General features: G+C 38.7%; 1 protein-coding gene across 3 annotated transcripts in view; it reads left to right on the top strand.

The window, feature by feature from the left end:
* SCEL (sciellin) overlaps window positions 1-19,288 on the top strand; it is a 119,814-nt gene that overhangs the window by 31,775 nt on the left and 68,751 nt on the right. For all 3 annotated transcript variants that reach the window (XR_003434686.1, XM_027116041.1, XM_027116040.1), the window contains exons 8-10: window positions 14,372-14,452; window positions 16,595-16,660; window positions 18,436-18,495. Coding sequence is in view for 2 of the 3 variants with exons in the window: in XM_027116041.1 (XP_026971842.1) it covers window positions 14,372-14,452; window positions 16,595-16,660; window positions 18,436-18,495 (207 nt within the window). In the remaining variant the exon portion in view is untranslated. The remainder of the gene's footprint in view (window positions 1-14,371; window positions 14,453-16,594; window positions 16,661-18,435; window positions 18,496-19,288) is intronic.

Genomic DNA, 19,288 nt, shown 5'->3' with positions numbered 1-19,288 from the left:
TTTATTATTCCATTATTAATGTAAATCATCATCATAATAAGCAACTGTTTATATAACTTTGTAAAGATACAAAAGGATTATTCATGAGCTAACATCTCATGTGTTCAATGCCCATTCAGCTGTGGATCTCTGTTTGCACAGAACTGATAGTGCTTGGCTATATGCCCTTCCGATTTATTCATAGCTGGATGTGATTTACATGGAAGATAAAATAAGTTACAATGCTCCTATTTCTGATTCTTGGATCAGATCCCTAGCACCGGAACTAAGGGAGAGGGAAGATTATTGGATAAGGTCGGTGAATTTAGATATCCATTCCTTTCTCAGAGTCACAGATTATTAATATAATGGCTAGACTGAAAGACTTCTCTTCAAGGATCAGAGCTAATGTCATGCCAAGCTTTCAGGGGAAGGAGAGAATAATAACACTATAGCAATGCCTTTGATTTCTAAAGTGCTTTTCTTTGGAAGAGCTCAAAGTACAATTTCTGTTTCTCACCTTTAATGTCAGTGCATTCTCAGGGCTGAGAAATAGCCTTTTTAGTAAAAACTGAAAAATACAAGCAATTATTAAATGATGAAAGGAAGCACAGTCTTCAAAGAGAGATCTTTGTTCCCAGAAGAACAAAAAGAAAATGAAAATAGGTCAAAAACAGATAATCATGAACGACTACGATTTTTAATACTCACTAATAGCTCAATGCTAAGCTTATTTCCCTTCAACCTTTGCTTATTCACTGGTCTACTTCTCCCTTCCTCTCCCCTCCTATCTTATGCAAAAGAATTTCCCCTTAATACCAACACTCTCACTCTCATTTCTGTTCTTCGTTTTGTGAACCTTCATTTTTTCCATCACCTAATCTTTCCCAGAGATTTCATTTTCTCCTACACACCCATTGCCAATCATTACAGGAATGGGTCATTTTCCTGAACTTTGTTCCCCCTTGACCTCTCCATGATCTTTGATACCATGGAGCATCCCATCCATCCCTCAGTTGTTCCTTTCTTGACTTACATAGTGTGGAAGAACCAAACTTAGTTGTGTTTGGATTAAAATCTATTACAGGCATGATATAAGCTGTACCCAAAGGGTCTTAAGCTTTTTTATCAACAGAAGAACCCATGATATCACACTGTTATCTATATTTATATGTATATCTATACCTATGACTCTGTAAGTCTGTGTTTATGTCTATATGTATTTCTACATCTACATCTAGAACTATATCTACGTGTAATTCTCTCTATATAATTAACATAAGGTTGGTGAGTTCAACTAGAGCTTAAATGAGCATATTTAATTTTCTAAAATAACCATATGTTACAGCTAAAGAATAAAAAAGCAATTTTTTTAATGATTGAGCAACAAATAAAATGAATTTTTACTTCATTGAGTTGGTAGTAAACTTATAAAATTCACTACTAGAAAGGTTGGGCAGGAAACATAATTGAATTATAAGAAGGTAAAATAAGTATTATGAAATTATATTATATAAACTACATAAAAACTTGGAAAATTATGATGTTATAATTTTAAAAAGAAAAAACAATTAAAATTAAATGCATATCACAAATACAGTAATATAAAAATATGGAAGCTTGGGACAAAAGATAGAGGGATTTATAAAAATGAAAATAATTGTGGTTAAGAATTTTTTTTCAAATTTTTAAATTGGATTTTTTTAATTAGTTACCTATTTTATATGTATTAGTGTATATATGTCAATCCCAATCTCCCAATTTATACCCCCCCAAAAAAAGCAATTTCTTAAAACAAGTATCATTTTATGTATGAAATACATTAGTCTTGCAATAAGAGGGTTAAGATCTGGGAGATCAAACAAAATTTTGGAGTTAAAAGTGAAATACCAAAAAAAAAAAAAAAAAAAAAAAAAAAAAAAAAAAAAAAAAAAAAAAGTGAAATACCTTTGAAAGCCTCTTGCTCCCTTTTTGATAAAACAAGATTAAAGAGAGAAGCTGTAATTCATGATAGTAAGACATAGCAGATAAAGTTCTGAGCTTAAATAAAACTTTTTCTAGCTGATTTCATGCTCCTTGGTCATTGGATGTAAGTGTTCTCTGATCGTCTTTTCCTTCTCTTATTGAGAAGGGAAACCATCAATATAGTGTTTTGAATGACCAACCTGTGTCAACAAGATTATTTCCTCTGAAATCTTCTTTTCAAATGCCATCAGAACCTGTCATTTCTTTTCATTTTAATCAGGACTGAATCAATCTTTTAGCGTTATAATTTTTGTTCCTCATTACATTGATCTGTCTCTCCTACCTATATGATCAAACCCCTGCTTCACTGTTTCCCCCCCTTCCATGTTCAAATCCCTTTCATCTTAAAAAATAGCCTCTAAAAATTAATAGCCTAACCTTATAAATCTGTTTAGCTGGCACCCTGTCTCTCCATCACAGCCAAATTTCTCAGAAGAGTTGATGACACTGGCCACCTTCATCTTCTGGTTCCTACCATTAGCTCACGGAAACAACTCTCCTCAAGGTCACTAATGACCTTGCTGATACATTCTTGTTGACATATCCGTCCCTGTGACTAACTGACCTTTCAAAAGGTGCCACTGGCTATTCATGCCTTTAAAAATCTTGTCTCTCATTGTCTTTTGAAACCATCCTCCTCCCACCAACCCCAACACACTCTTGGGTTTTTTGTTGTTGTTGTTTGTTGTTGTTGTTTACAGACATACCTTGTTTAATTTCACTTTGCTTTATGGTGCTTTACAGATACTGTGTTTTTTACAAATTGAAGTTTTGTGGGGACCCTGTGCATTAGTGCCGTTTTTCCAAAAGCATTTGCTCACTTCATGTCTCTGTGTTACATTTTGATAATTCTCACAATATTTCAAACTTTTTTGTTATTATTGTATTTATTATGGTGATCCATGATCAATGATCTTTGATGTTGCTGTTACAAAAAGATTGTGACATGCTGAAGGCTCAGATGATGGCTAGCATTTTTTAGCAATACAGTATTTTTAATTAAGGTGTGTACATCATTTTTTTAGACATAATGCTATTGCACACTTAATAGACTACAGTGTAGTATAAACATACCTTTGACATGTGTTGGGAAATCAAAAAACTAGTTGTGACTTGCTTTATTGCGATATTCACTTTATTGAAGTGATCTGGAATTGAACCCACAATATCTCTGAGGTGTGCCTACATTTCTCTAGCCATTTTATCTCAGCTGCCTTTGCTACTTCACCATCCTCTACCAAGCCCTTAAATGTTGATGTTCCTAAAGACTTAATATCCCTCTTCTCTTCTTGTTCAGTGTCTGCCTTTTGACAAGTCATCCATGCCCATGGCTTCAGCGGCCACTTGTATGCTCCTGACTCCTTTGTTTATATCCACTCCACACCTTGTCTCTGAGTTACCTTTGGCTAGTCAACTGCCTACTTGACACCTTCACTTAAATATCCCAAAAGTATTGCAGACTCAACAGGTTCAAAACGAAATTCATAATTCTCTTCACTAACCTTGTCCTCTATCTCAATAACACTATCCTCTAGTCAATTGATGTCCTTGAAATCTTGAAGTCTTTTTTATACCTTTCTTCCCTTAACCACCAGTATCCAATCCATCAGCAAATCCTGTCAATTTACCTCCCAAATGGCTCTTGAATCTACATACCTCTCTCCATTTATATCATCATATCTCCCCTGAACTACGACAATAGCTACCTAAATATTCTCCCTTTATTCACCCTCATATCCACTCCCCTAATCTCTTGCCTACACAGTTGCCAGACTGATATTTTTAGAAGGATAATTGGAACATATCACCCTCCTAAATAAAAATATGACTCTTCATTGTTCTTAGAATAAAGACCCAAATCCTTAGCATTAACTGCCTGTCCTTACTTCCCTTCCATCCCTCGTCATTCCCCCTTGCCCTCTGTTCCAGTCACTTAATCTGTGTTAAATGTGCTATACTCCCACTTTCTACAGACCCTTAGCATATAAGGTTTCCTCTGCCTGGTGTGCTGTCTTCTCCCCCATCCAGGGCACTGTGTTCTTGGGCCCATGTTTTGATCTGATCTCTCTTCAAAGTGGCACTTCTGACTGTTCTCTGTTCTGTTCTCTCTTCTCCACATTAACTCAGACATTGAGGATGGCAGCTTCTTTTCCTTGATTGGTCCAAATACTATTTGCATTAACGTTTAAATAAAGATATGGGATGATGGGAGTAGCAGTACATTGTAAAAGCCCAGACCAAACGATGTAAAATGTAGTTTTAGAAATTCCTGTTTGTAAGTTCTTTGGCCACTCCTGTAATTGACCATTTCTCATTGGTTGACATTTCTCTACAAGCCTGACCCTGTTGCTATTTTGCTCAGCAGCCCCCCTTCTTCTTTCTTCCATCTCTCTTTTTCTCTTTTTCACCTTCCTTTCTTCTTCTTTCCCCTCTAACCCCCACCCCCTAAATTCTTATTAATTACTTATGCCTGGTAGTTTAGTTGTCTTTTGCTGTCCCAGGCTATCCTCAGAGAATCTTATCCTCACAACCATATACAATGACATATCCACTCTTTGGGAGGTATTATATGCTACCTTTTAAAATAAAATTATTTTCTTGTGTCAAAACAAAATAAACATTCAATCATCCACACTTAAAACACCAAAACTGTCTCGCTTACTCCCCTTATTCAATAGTCATTGTAGTGAATTCCAGGAACTTCACGGTGCTGATCAAAGAAAAAATATGACCACTTGGGGGTGGGCAGTAGCAAACTAAGTGCTTTGACAGGTTTGCATGGAGAGGGAGTCATTCCCAGCATGAAACCTTCCAAAGATAACAGCACAGGGGCCGTAACCCAAAAGGGGAGGAGGGCAAGGGAACTCCTGAGAGAGAGAAGGATCACAGAGGGAGCCTACATGTCTAGGTGTCAACGCTCAGCAGCATGGTAGGCAGTTCCTGAGTCAGAGAACTCTGAAAGGCAGCAGCGGCTTGGAGGATGTTATAGCTCCAAAAGTTGATAACGTGGATGCACAGGTAACCATAACACAAGATCAGCTATGTGGTCATGAGAAAAGTATCAACATTTTCTGGGAGCTCTGATGTGGTAGGGAGAGCTTCTAACAGAGGATTCAGGGGAAAGGTTCTGAAAAAGGTGTGGGAAGCAGAGGAGTTACACAATGCCAGGTTTTCAAGCCCAGGGTGATTTTAAGCATAATGATGCCACCAACTGAGGTAGGAAGAAATGGGAGCAGAATTGGGAGCACACAATTGGTTGTAAGAAGCTGAATGAATGTGCATTGGTTTGAGCAAGTGGTCTGGGATACTAAAAGGATGTATTTGTGGAGGTTAATTTCCAAGCAGTGAAAAACGGGAGAGGTGTTTAGGTGAGAGGTTGGTGCCTGAGATCCAGATTTGGGAATGATTCCAAAGATTTTAAATGTAGTACATTCAAAGAGAGGTTACCTATGGAGAAAATACTAAATAAGAAGAAAAAGAAAGTTGAAGCATGATGTTTCTACACATCCAATGGTAGAGGAGAAACCGGAAAATAACTAGTGCAATTACGTGGTTAAGGTGAGGTGTGATGAGAGGTAAGCAGGGTGAAGGTAGAGGAGGTGGGAGCATTCTACCATCCAAAACCAGCCCATCCTTCAGAGTCTGGTCTGAATCTTAATTCCTCCACACAGCTTTCTCAGGCCACAAGGTTGTTTTTAATCCTTTGAACTCAGAATGTTAGTTTATTGTCTGCAGCCCTCACTTGGCAATTAATTGTGCATTACCTTGAAACATTACTTTTTGGGGGCATACTCATCAACTAGATGGCATCATCTTATAACCCTTTGACTCATAATAAATTTACCCATAGTAATTTATCAATAAGTACATATTGATTGATTAATTTTAATACATCTTAATAGGTTCTTTTAAAAAATCTATTTATTTATTTTTGGCTATGTTGGTCTTCGTTGCTGCACGCATGCTTTCTCTAGTAGCAATGAGCGGGGGCTACTCTTCGTTGAGGTGAGCGGGGGCTACTCTTCGTTGCGGTTTGCCGGCTTCTCATTGCAGTGGCTACTCTTGTTGCAGAGCACGGACTCTAGGTGCATGGCCTCCAGTAGTTGTGTTGCACGGGCTTAGTTGTTCTGTGGCATGTGGGATCTTCCCGGACCAGGGCTCAAACCCGTGTCCCCTCCATTGGCAGGCGGATTCTTAACCACTGCACCACCAGGGAAGCCCAATACATCTTAGTATTTACAAGATAAGGAGTTTCCCTCGACCCGTTATTGTCTCTTTGTCATTAGGCTTTATTCTCTGTGTTTAAGATATAATGACTGTTTAAACATCCCTCTTTCTCTCTCTTTCCAAAACATTTGTTGAGCCCTGACTATGTGCTAGCAAAGGACTTTGCTAGAGGCCAGGAATACAAAAATGAGTAAGATCCAGTCCCTATTTCAAGAAACTCAGAGTCTGTCAGGGAGTCATTTTGAGAGAGGAGTGCCACCCATGAAGGCAGGCCCTGACTGAGAGCGGGTCCTGGGGGGTGATAAACACTGAGGTTGACATAGCCACAGAATATGGAGCATGGAGAGGGAGGCAATAGAGGATGTGTTTGGGGTACAGTGGGGTCAAAAGAGGACATGCCTGAGGTAAACCTTAAAGAATGAAATAAGAGTAAGCCAGGTGCAGAGGCGAGGTGGGGATGGAGCCACTCCGAGCAGAAAGGAGAGGAGCGGCAAAGGTTCTAGCGCCAGAGAGCACGGGCTCTGAGCGTGTGTGCGCATGCGAGCTCACACATGCTTGCATCTACTCGTATGTGTAGAACTATGGGATTCCTGTCTAAGAGGCATTCTCTGCACTCATCCATGATCAGTTATGTTTAGTGATAGCAGTAAATACAGTAATTACAAATTCAATGCCATGTAGAAAAATACCTTTTTGTGTAAGACATTATGGGTAGATATTTGTAATTTGTGATAAGCTTAGGTACCTTTTCAGAAGATTGCTTCTATTTTAAGAGTTAATGCTTTGCTTTTATGTAATTTGAGCTCTGTGTACTAAAGATTCTGAAATATGTATAAAAGAAAATATACATGTCATCAGTACAGAAATTTAGAAGGTCAGAGCCAGTGAAAGTTTTTCCTTTCCCACTTTTTTCATTTTAAGATTTATCAGAAAGCCTGACACAAAGCAGTTTGTCAGCAAGCACTAGTGTGTGTCTTAATTTTTCAAGTTCTTAAACTTTTTCTCATCTTTGAGTCTTTCAAAAGAGTGATAACATTTGCCAGGGCTTGAGCCCATGGCGTGGATGATAGGTGCCATTCATGAGAGATGCTCAGTCAAATCACAATAAAACATAGGCACAGCATTTCTAGGAAGGTGATATTGAACTTGCTTCTGATTTCAGAACCCACCTTTCAATATCGGTATTCAGTTCATGGTAAATTCAAGTGCTTCTGATTCTGTATTTAGGTGACTTAGAGATGCAGTGCTTAAATGGCATACAAAGCTCATTTAAGAAACTCACTGAAACCCAGTTTAGGTAGTTGTTTAACAGACAATATGAATGTTTATGATGTTACCCATTCTAATGATTCAGGAGCAACAGTGAAGCCATCACCACCATCAAAAAACCAATGTTTTTTTTTCTGTAGTCATTTCCAAAGACAGAAAAGAAACTATATAATATGTGATAAAATTAAAATAGTGGAAACACACATAGGAAATTATCATATTGTTAAATGCTTGCTACATACTTTCATAATTTCCCATCCATATTTGTTTCAACCTCTTCTCTTTCAGTGGTTTTCACTTCCACTTAGCTGATTGGTAGATTTGAAGGAGGAAAAAATGTCCTGATTGAGAAGTGGGTTGCTATGGCAACCTTGCACTACAATTATATTTTTCTGTCTGTAGCTATAAACGGTAAAATGTAGCTTTTCTAATTATGCTGCAACATTTTTAACTCTATTGGTACCAAACCTTCTACAAAGTTTGCTGTCACCCTAAATTAAATCATACTATGTTAAATTAAATCATACTATATATTTATTTCTATCACAACAAAACCTATCTAAACAAAAACAATCTTGTATTAAGTAGAATCTGTCATGTAAAAATTAGGAGTCTAGTACTCTCAGTAAAATGTCAAAGTATAGTGATTTAAAAATCTTATCTGAATCCCTAGAATACACATTATATACATTCAGAGTAATTAGAACATTAACCTGAGTCAAGGTTTATTATTTTTGAAAAGTCTTGTTTGAATAGAATGAGGAGAAAGCTAATTCAGAATGTGCTGCTATGAATTCTGCAATACTTGAAAATTTCTGTCCCTCTGTGTCTATTGGCAGCTAAAGTTTATTTGAGCTCTTATAGATCCAACCTAAATTATACTAATTTACATTTTATTAACCACAACTGAATCTACACACATTTAGAAAGTGCAGTATATGAATGTTCAAGGTACTTAATCCACAGCAAGTCCTCAGGGCTCTGTGGAACTGAGGATTCCTTGCAATCACTCTGCCTTCCCATGGTCATGCAGTGGTTTACCAGCCACAGATCTGGACCAGTCTCATTCTTTTGTAAATGAAGAAGCAGATTCTTCAGAGAGGATCAAATCAAAGTTAGTGGCAAAACTAGTCTAAAACCTAGGTCTCTGGAATTTTAGTCCACTGAATGCTCCATTGTTGTGGTATGGCTCATTGAAATGGTCCTTGGCCACTGAAAGTAAGACATTGTTACAGCAATCATTCTTTTGAGCAAAGAATCTAAAGATTCTTTTGAATCTTTAGAATGCCTTGCATCTGTAAGCTCTTTGAGACCATGGACCACACCACACCTTTTCTGGTCTTTGAATGCCCAACTTTGCCTCATACGTTGTTATGTGTCCTAACATTATAACTAGGGCAGTTGTGGAATAAGTGCTTTTTGAACTGATGCTGTCTAGGACAAGGAAATAATGCAGGACAACCTATTGTTCTTAGATTTTCACTGGTCATACCTGGAAGAGTATTGGTTGGATACAGTGTGATAGAGGAAAAAGCATGGGATTTGTCATGAGAAAGGCTAGATTAAAACCTTGGCTGAGTCACTAGCAGTGTGATCCAGGGCAAATTACTCACCTTGTTTTAAGACTCAGTGAAAAAAAAAACAAAAAACGTATACACTCCACAGGATAGATGTGTGCATTGAATAAAATAAAGTATGTGAGAACTTGGCCAAGTTGGCATGTTACTCAAAAAATATAATTTCCCTCTCCTTTGCCATTGTTGGAATAAAAATTCTATTTATGGGACACAAAAGCTAAGCATGATGGAAAGTGAAAAGAAAACTCACCATCAACTCTTAGAGTCAATTATTCTTTCAACCTTGACCTGTGCTGAGTAATAGAAATGTTCTTCTCAAAGTCAATCTGGAACAGAAGTAACAGAGCCAAGCATGTTTTCCAAAAAAGCAGTAATGCAAAAAGTGATCTTTGCAGCAGCGTATTAAAATGAGGAAATATAAACAAGTTGACAGTGTTATTTCTATTAGCTCTGGCCTTTGGACTACAATCTGCAAGTTTTCACATGTTGCTGGGGAAAGCTGCCTTTTGATTCCTGAAAATTATTCTTTACAATTATAGCCACTAGTGTGGTGTCATTGACCCTGCAAATGTCTTATGGGGTTGAGGGAAAGACAGAGGGGAGAACGAGGGTCGACTCATCCAAGCTTAAACAGTGTGTCTCAAAGTGGTGTTCAAACAGGATCATTCCACATGAATGTCTCTCGTTTTTGTCTCTTCAAAACATTCCGGGCCACAGCTTCCTGCCTCGCTCTCACATTCTAATGCCCCTGCTTGGCATGGCCTCGAGCTCCTGGCACGGCATGAATGGCTCCTCTCATTGTCCCCAGGGCCGAGGTTCTGTCATCTGTGGCTGTCACTGCAGAGATGCAAATGAAAGCTCCTTTGAGGTGGATTGCCCTCAGTGTGGACTTGCCCTGGCCCAGGCCAACAGGCGTGTAAATGCATCACCCTCAGAAATAAATACGCTCCTCTGCCTTTCCTGGCCTTCACAACTGCACGGCTAGCTTTTCTTTCCCCAAGCCATCTCTCTCCTGTGCACCCAGATCTTCTCTACTCATCTTTGACTCTCAGACACAGTCAATATTTATCCGCCTCTTTGAGGGCTTAGCCACTTTACATGGAAGAAATTTAGCTTTTTATCAATGTGATTCTGGCATAAGCAAAGTTGGGCACCATCCCTTGTCTCCTTTTTTGTAATCCTCCCTTCCTTCTTGTTACTGCTCTCCTGCCTGTTTTCAGATATCCAGTGCCTTGTCATTAATAGATGGGACTGCACCTTCTTACCCTTTCCTCTATCCCTGGAAGAGAAGCATATAATCAGCTAATCGACACAGATACATGAAACACACATTATCACTTGAGTGACATTAAATTATTCCCGATGCAGGGATATGTTTTGAGAAGGGAAGATGATGGTAATCAATATAAATAAAATAATATCTAATTGTAAAATCTAGCATTAGGTTAGAATGGGGCAACTATTATCCTGTAAATTATTTTTTTCCAGGCATATCATGTTACTCAATAACTCATCTTAGCGCCCAGCACCTACTAGGTATTAGGTAGTGGAATCAACAATGGACTTCTGTGGGACAGCTAAACTTGAACAGATTTTTAAAGTTTTAGGCCACTCTTCAGTACCCATTTTCCTCCTTACCAAATAGAATTTCAGCCAATCCCTCCACCTTTCAACACATCTTTCTTGGGCACCAACATCATATATAATCCTAGTACTTGGGATACAACTATCCTTTTAGGGCTTTCAGTCCAGGCAGGGTGGAAACAAAAAAATTCTGTGTAATTCAGAACAGCATGGTATGAGTTGTGAAGAAGGTGTGCTATGGGAAGACGTAGAAATGTATTCACCACAGCGTTGGGTACCACTACAGACAGTAATCCCCAAGATAGAGTCTGAAGGGTAAGGCGAGTGTCCAGGTGAAAGGGAGAAGGAGGTATGCCCGAGAGAAGAAAGAATGTGCTGTTGTGGTGAGATGGGTTTAGGAAGTGCAAGTGGTTTGGCCCAGCTACAGCGCTGGGTTTGTATGGGACGAGCACAACAGCCACAGCACTTAAACTGAGCCAGGAGGTGCTCTAATGCTTTGCATGCCCTCCTGCTGGCTTCAAAGCCACCATCAACACAAGAACCAGAAGACCCACCAGGCTCTGTGTCTGCTTCCCCACTCCCCATCACCCAGGAACTCACTACCACACTGCCAGAAAGCTTCAGGACTAATTCCTTCATGTCCCCCATCCCTGTGGCCATGGATCCCCATGGGAACGCCAATCAGATCATTTCTTGTCACCTGGACCATCCCCACAGAGCTCTGTGCATCGCTGAACATGACCCAACCTAACAGCATCCCAACCCCTCAAACCTGTTCACTGAACCTTCCTGGATACATCATTCAGTATCATCCAAACTTGCTCCTCTTCAGGCTCGTCTCTCAGTGAGGGCTGCTTTTCTTCTAATCCCATGTATCACAGGGTCTGGAGGAAGAGGCGGGATCCTGTTTGCTCCATATTGCTAGTTCCTATCAAGTTTAACTCCCTCCTCCCTAAAACTCCTCATCCTCTTTGAAGCCACGCCATCATGAGCTTCTCTTCCTCACTGGAGTCATCCGAAGGTCTCTGAGCCACTCACCCTCACTCCGTGGAGACTTTGGCACTGGATTCATCGTCTCCCACAAACACCCCTCCTGTCATAATGCCTGCTGATTCCCAAATCCATATAGTGGATCCTTCCCCATCCTGGCCTTTCACTCTCTTGATCTTCTCTCCAATGATCTTGTCCATTGTCCTACCCCAGCCCCCGGTAGATCTTGCCCTTGTAAGTAACCACACACACTACAAAACTTCAATTTCAAAGCTTTCCCTTTCTGGCTTCCATTTTCTATCTACTCACGCTTTATCTACTCTATCCAGCTCAGTCCCGCTAGTCCTCTGATTCCAGTTCTCCAGCCCCACCACAACCACCAATCCATTGATTCTACCATCTTTCAACAGCTCCTCTCCCCTCATATCCTCAGTTCCCTCCATGTCCGTCTCAGATCCCACGTTCCCTCGCTGTAATCACTTCCTTGCATACCCCTTCCCTTGTCATCATTCTTTGTTCCACTTTCTTGGCTGAATTAGAAACTTCATTAAATCCAACTCTCTGTTTAGTCCATTCCTGCTCCTAAAGCAGCTGAACATGGCAAAAGAAAATTATTTTTATTTTAGTTATTTTAATTCCATGAGCCTTAACCTCAACTAAGCCATTGGTGTTGCCCAAAGAGTCCTTGAAAGGCAGCAGTGCTGGGGGAGGACTTATGGAGCCAGACTTCCTGGTTTGGATTTCTCACTCTGCCCCTTAACAGCTGTATCATCATGGGTTATTTATTTTCACTTTCTGTGCCTCAGTCTTTTCATCTGTAAAAATAGAAAGAAGCAGAATACTTATCTCTGGGATTGAAGTGAGGATCAAATGAGTGAGCTCTCTGTGCTTCCATCCAAGACCAACCTCCCCCTCCTTGTGCCCTAGGTCTCCTGGTTTCCCAAGTCTAGCAATATTCTGCTTACTCTCCTGCACCATCAAATTTACTGTCTTAACTGTATCATTCCCATCAACATATCTACATACTCTAGTAACCTTCCTTGACCTATCAACCTTCAGGTAGCTTCCCATTTTTCTCTTCCCTCTTCACTGCAAAATGCCTCAAAAGAAGTACCTACATCAATGCCTCTGCCTCCCATTTTGCCTTACATCCACTCCTAGAAGGTTTTTTCACCACTGCTCCATCAAAACTGCTCTTATCAGGGTTAACAATGACCACCGTATTGCCAACACCATGGTAACTCCCCACTCTTGTTTTATTTGCTCGGTCCATAGCATTTGGCATGGCCAAATGCAACTTGACAGATCAAATGCTTCTTGAAACACTTGTCTCACTTGACTTCCCGGAACCACACCCTCATATTTCTCTTCTTTTCTCCTTGACTACTTCTTTTCAGACTCTTTTACTGTTTCCTTCTCATATTCTTGATGTCTGGACATTGCAAGGATCAGGGGTCCGTGATTGGCCCTCTTTTCATCTCTACCTGCACTGACTTCCTTGGTGATCTCATCCAGTTTCAAGGGTTAGATGCCATCTCGAACCTGATGATGCCCATATTTATATGCTCTTCCTCCGATATCCTCATGGCTCATTTTATCACTTCCTTCAGGTCTTGGCTCAAATTTCACATCACAGACAGGTGTTCCCACACCATCACTCTATATTCTCTTACTCTGTTTTATTTTCTTCTTAGTACTCTTCTTCATCTGTCATATATTTATTTGTGTATTGAAAGCCTTTTGAGAACAGGAGAATTACCCACTTTGTAGAGTGCCATGTGCATAGAAAGCTACCAATAAATGTGTTAGATAAAATCATGATTTCATTCAGGCCTGACAACACCCCAACAATCCTATTGGAAGAGTTATTACAAATGAAGAAATGGAATCAGTTTAGGCCATTGTCACACAGCTGGCAATTCAGGCAGCCTGACCCCAGAGCCTACCTGCTCCCTAAGGTGCTGCAGAAGCCAGAGGGGTACAGAGAGTCTAGATCACAGGGATACTTTCATGGAATTTATCTTGAGGATAATGGGGAACCACTGAGGTGGGAGTTTCAGGGTGGGGGGGTGACATGCCCTAGATAAAGTTCTGACTGCATCCCATATATGCCCATAATTGCCTGCTCTAGTTCCTGGGTGATCAAATCATGCCAGCTCAGAGGCTGCCTTGGCACTTTGTTGGAAAGTTTAGGCTGACAGTGTGTGTAAGCTTTGCCAGCATCAAACTGGCCTGTGCTGACAATATTTAAGTCAGATTTAGTTAAGAGCTTCAAATCAACTTCACCTTGAGGTCTGTGCAATTAAAAACCTTTCTTGCTGTTTCCGTAGCAGCTCGATAGTTGGCATAATTCCTAAAGAAGCTTATATGTTAATGCCCAAGAACCATTTACTATGCTGTGCACTGCTGACCCAAAATGTCACAACTTGAGTGAGACAGTCTAGTAAAATATTAAGCTGTTTAAAGAACACATTATGTTTCAAACTATAGTTGGGGAGGACAGGGTTTCCAAAAATCTGATTAAATGAACTTTTAAAATACCTGTAATTTGACTTATTTAAAGTTTAGAGCTCCAAAGATCCTGGCCTTTCAGGTAGCTCATGCACAAGGGTTGTAAGATGCATGAGCTATTTCCATATAGACAATAAATGCATTTGGTGAATAGATGCTAAAATTTACGTGTTTCCATGGTGAAATGAACTGCTGTTTCTGTTCTAAAGGGAACCAACTGTTCACCCTCCAATACCTCCAAAGCCCAGTTCTCCTGTTTCATCTCCTAACCAGCTGAGGCGGGATAACAGGTAAGACCTAGCACTCCAGAATTTCTTGCAAAATGAAGTTCAAGGGAAATGAAAGCAAATGAATTGTGACTTGTTTTGTGCAAATCATGGGTATGTTTTGTGTGCATATTCACTGAAGAAGCACTTGGAAAGATTTTCTAATTCTATTTGCCCACACAAACGTGTATTTATGTTTGTCGTTGGATACTTATGGCCATTACTTGTCTTATGGAAGTACTTTCAATATAGAAACTAAACAGTAGTCATGTCCACGAAGTGGGTAGTTCTTTAGTCTTATTTTAATTGAGACATTTGTAATTTATTTCAAAACTATCACAAAATTTGAAAAAATGTTCTAATTAACTTGTCTCCGAACCAAGAAAAAAAGACAGACTTGCTTTTCTACTTTGAATCTCCAGTGCTCTATAATTAATACTTAAAAACAAATTCAGAGATCTGAACATCTTCCCATGTGTTCCTGTTAAACAGTTTAATCATATCGTATCGAACTGTTTTTCAAGACCTACATGGCACATTTCCATTATTATTGAGAGATTTTAAAAATGGTATCTCAATGAAGACTGAATACATTAGATTTGCTTAATGGCCTGCCTTTGATTCTTTTGTATTTTTACTTTTTGATGGTGATTCTTTTGACAACATGTAAGACAATTTGAGAACTATTCTTTATTAAGGGGGTAACTTCAGCCAGAAAATGCTGATTGGGTGGCAGGGCTGTGTAGCTTTAGGCATTCAACCTAAGAGTTAAAAACCCAGGTCTGAATTTCTATTCAGTGAAATTTCACAGTACCTTTGAAATTTTGTCCTTGGGAGGAGAAGATACTTTTTTTTAATGTTAAGAGAATACTTCTTCATTGAATTAATTAAAATATAGGCCAGATTTATAATTTTTAATTTGTGCAACGGTTATAATTATACTCTTAAAAATAACTTCTCAGGCTTTCTATCTTACATTATTTTTCCTTTTACTCTGATAGTACTGAACAATTAAATCTTAATTTGAATAAGATTTTTTAGGGGGCTAAAAAAAGTTGGTGTTAGTACCACCTAAATTCTAAACTAAAACTCGGGACTCTAGAGCAGTGACCTTGTACAGATTCAAAAGAAGCTAGATTCCGTGGGAACTGGTCTAATCCATTTTTACTACTCTAATTTATTTCTTCCACAAATGATCTTAAATATAAAATGAGGACAACTTGCATGTTAAAACCCTGATTACTTTAATCACAGCAAGATGACTTTAATGAAAGAATATGAAAGGGAAGTGTTTCCTATGTAATTAACACATGTCCTCAGGAGTACAAAAAAATAGTTGAATATAATTTCTTGAGAACAAGCAAGAATGTATAAGTAGGCCAATCAGATACTTAGAAAAACAGCAGAGAAAAGTCTTATATCACAAATTGTAACAGAACCTAGTACTGTAAAATTTAATTCTAACAACTCAGTGTGGTCTTTCTCAATGTGGTGGGTGTACTGGAAATATGAAAGTCTTTACCATCTTATCTGAGAAAACATATTTCTTGATAGTATTCAAATGGGATAAGTCTTTGAGAAAAAAATCTCTCTGATACCTAACAAAAAATGATTCTTATTATTATTTTTTATTTTATTTATTTATTTTTGGCTGCGTTGGGTCTTCTTTGCAGTGCACAGGCTTCTCACTGAGGTGGCCTCTCCCGTTGCAGAGCACGGGCTCTAGGCACGTGGGCCTCAACAGTTGTGGCATGCGGGCTCAGCAGTTGTGGCTCACGGGCTCCAGGGCGCGGGCTTCAGTAGCTGTGGCGCACGGGCTCAGCTGCTCCGCGGCATGTGGGATCTTCCCGGACCAGGGCTGGAACCCGTGTCCCCTGCATTGGCAGGCGGACTCTTAACCACTGAGCCACCAGGGAAGCCCTGATTCTTATTATTTTTAAATATTGTATCATTATCTAATAGAGATAAGTGTAAAAATTCTTTATTGATGACTGGAAACTAAAATAAAATGAACATGAACATATTTAGAAGATTTTTATCTCCAGTAGTGGTATTGTTCAAACACACTTTCATCTCTTTGAATGTAAATGTTTTCTCATAAATTTAAATCTAACAGAGAAGTGTTTTCTTACCTAACAGACATTATCTTTAACTTGAAAAATATAGGCAGATATGTCCACCTAAACCAAGTGCATATACAGAAACCAGCAGATCTGCTGAAAGAAATATAAGGTATAGTGGTCTATATCTATATATCTATATCTGTGTAATTGTAGATATGATAAAGTATGCTTTGTTGGAACACAAACATACCTAAAATTAATAATAAAATAGACAAATCAGTTTTCCAGCTGACTTCAATAGTGGGTAATAAATGTTTTTATATGTACCTACAGAATTTTATTACTTTTATTTCTATTCTAAGCATTACATTATGAGCAACCAAAATTGTCTGAACATGATAACAGAATAAGATTAAACCCCTTAAGACAGGAAAACCGCTGTTGTTGACGTGTAAGTGAATAGGTGGAAATATAGTTATTTGATTGAACATCTGCAAAAGCTTTGCCTAGAACTGGCTGTATGACAAGATCATATTCAGCTTCACCTGCACCATCAGAAAAAGGCTTACAAATTGCACTGATGCTTTTGAGCAAGGTTTCCCCCTGACAGTGCTGGTTTACGCCTGTTGTCTTGAACATCCCATCCAATTTAGTACTTGTTTTGGATATTTATTTATTTATTTGAAAAACACTATTTTTAAAATTAGTTTTTGAACAATGTTATTTTATAGATCTATCAATATGATAAACCAATTTTTTTATTATGGTTAAAAACCTAACATAATTTACCATCTTAACCATTATAATAAGCCAATTTTTTTAGACAATTTTTTTTGACTGAAACACATTTTCCAAAGTGCCAAACTTACATATTTTTATTTTCTTTATTATCTCCCTTGACTCTCAGGCATGCATCACACAGGTATCTTACCTTTGGGGAGAGTACCCTGTACTTAGTACCTTAAGGTACAGCTCTATCTCTATCTTTCCCAAACTATGTCCCATGTGCCACAAGATGTCAATGAATGTTTTGTGAAAGAAGCATTTAATGGCTTACATGTTTAGGAAACACAATGGAATAGAGCTCTCTATCATGAACTTCCCAGAACCTTCAGTGTGCTTATACATATTCCAAATCTCTAAAAGTCGGTTATGTTTCCCAAATTTACTTGACTACAAAATTCTATCTTCGTGGAACCCTATTAACTTTCTAAGATATCATTTATGAAGCACAGGTCTTAATTACAGGTAAAGCTGTAAGGATTTCCCTAATTATTCCTTTTCATGACCTAGGGAGACCAGAGGGGATTCAAGCTCAGCTACAGTTTTAAATGTACTTTCTTTCCCTTTGGAAACATAAGAAGACAGATACTTTCACCTCATATAAGGGACTAATTGATCATCTGAATATGTTGCTTAATGCTCCTTGGTTGGTAGAAAAACTTCGGAACATGTTTCTGTGTTTACTTTTGCAGTTAATTGAATTTTTTTTCCATATCCTTTTTTTTTTTTTAATATCCACCCTTTTTTTTTTAGATTCTTTTCCCATATAGGCCATTACAGAGTATTGAGTAGAGTTCACTGTGCTATACAGCAGGTTCTTATTAGTTATCTATTTTATATATAGTAATGTGTATATGTCAATACCAATCTCCCAATTTATCCATATCCTTTTAAGTATATAAATTGTGTACAACCAATATCAGTCTTTAGGAGAAACTGCAGTTATTTCAGTGAGCAGTAGATGGCAGAGCCAATGCCCAGGTGGAGTGACTGGTGTGTGTGTGTGTGTGTGTGTGTGAATGCCGTGAGCTGACATGACAGACTATTTTGTTATTCAGTTAAACTCAGTAACTCCTGATAACACTTGGAGTTTTGCTTTCTTCACTGAACACAGATCAGACATTTTAGCTCCTTCATTGACTTGAGTTTGTTTGTTTGAAGGGGTCAGGATCTTGAAAACATCGTCAAAGTGGCCACTTCATTTCAGAAAGCTGACAAGGGGTAAGAGCTCAAGAGCTTTTGAACTTGCATTTTTCTTCTCTTTTTGTTTCAAATGCTGTTTATCACATATAATTTCAAAGAAGAAAGACTCAGGCTCTCTAGATTAGCGTGGTAATTAGAAATGGGTGGTACTAACATTTATGGACACTCTTCATCCTCTGCTTTCTCTTCTGGTGAGTAGTGCTCATCCTGGTCACCATAGTTGTCCATGATGGTGACCTTATTCCAAACCCTGAGTCCTGTATTTATGTTGCTGACCCAGATCCTTATTTATCTGTCTCCCCAGCACCCCCATTTAGAATGTCCTAGGCTATTTTCACCTTCCTCCCCAAATGTGCTATTTCCTGCCTTCTCTCATTTAGGCAAGATCACCTTTCTGGAACCATTTTTTTTTTTTAACATCATTATTGGCGTATAATTACTTTACAATGGTGTGTTAGTTTCTGCTGTATAACAAAGTGAATCAGCTATATGTATACATATATCCCCATATCTCCTCCCTCTTGCATCATCCTCCCTCCCACCCTCCCTATCCCACCCCTCTAGGAGGTCACAAAGCACCGAGCTGATCTCCCTGTGCTATGCGGCTACTTCCAACTAGCTATCTATTTTACATTTGGTAGTGTATGTATGTCCATGCCACTCTCTCACTTTGTCCCAGCTTACCCTTCCCCCGCCCCGTGTCCTCAAGTCCGTTCTCTATGTCTATGTCTCTATTACTGTTCTGCCCCTAGGTACTTCAGTACCTTTTTTTTTTTTTTTTTAGATTCCATACATATGTGTTAGCATACAG

Source organism: Aethalodelphis obliquidens, unplaced genomic scaffold (genome assembly GCF_003676395.1).
Source record: "Aethalodelphis obliquidens isolate GAN/ISIS:26980383/991018 unplaced genomic scaffold, ASM367639v1 scaffold15, whole genome shotgun sequence".
In the NCBI taxonomy this organism is placed as follows: domain Eukaryota; kingdom Metazoa; phylum Chordata; class Mammalia; order Artiodactyla; family Delphinidae; genus Aethalodelphis; species Aethalodelphis obliquidens.
This window is presented reverse-complemented; position numbering and strand designations above follow the sequence as displayed.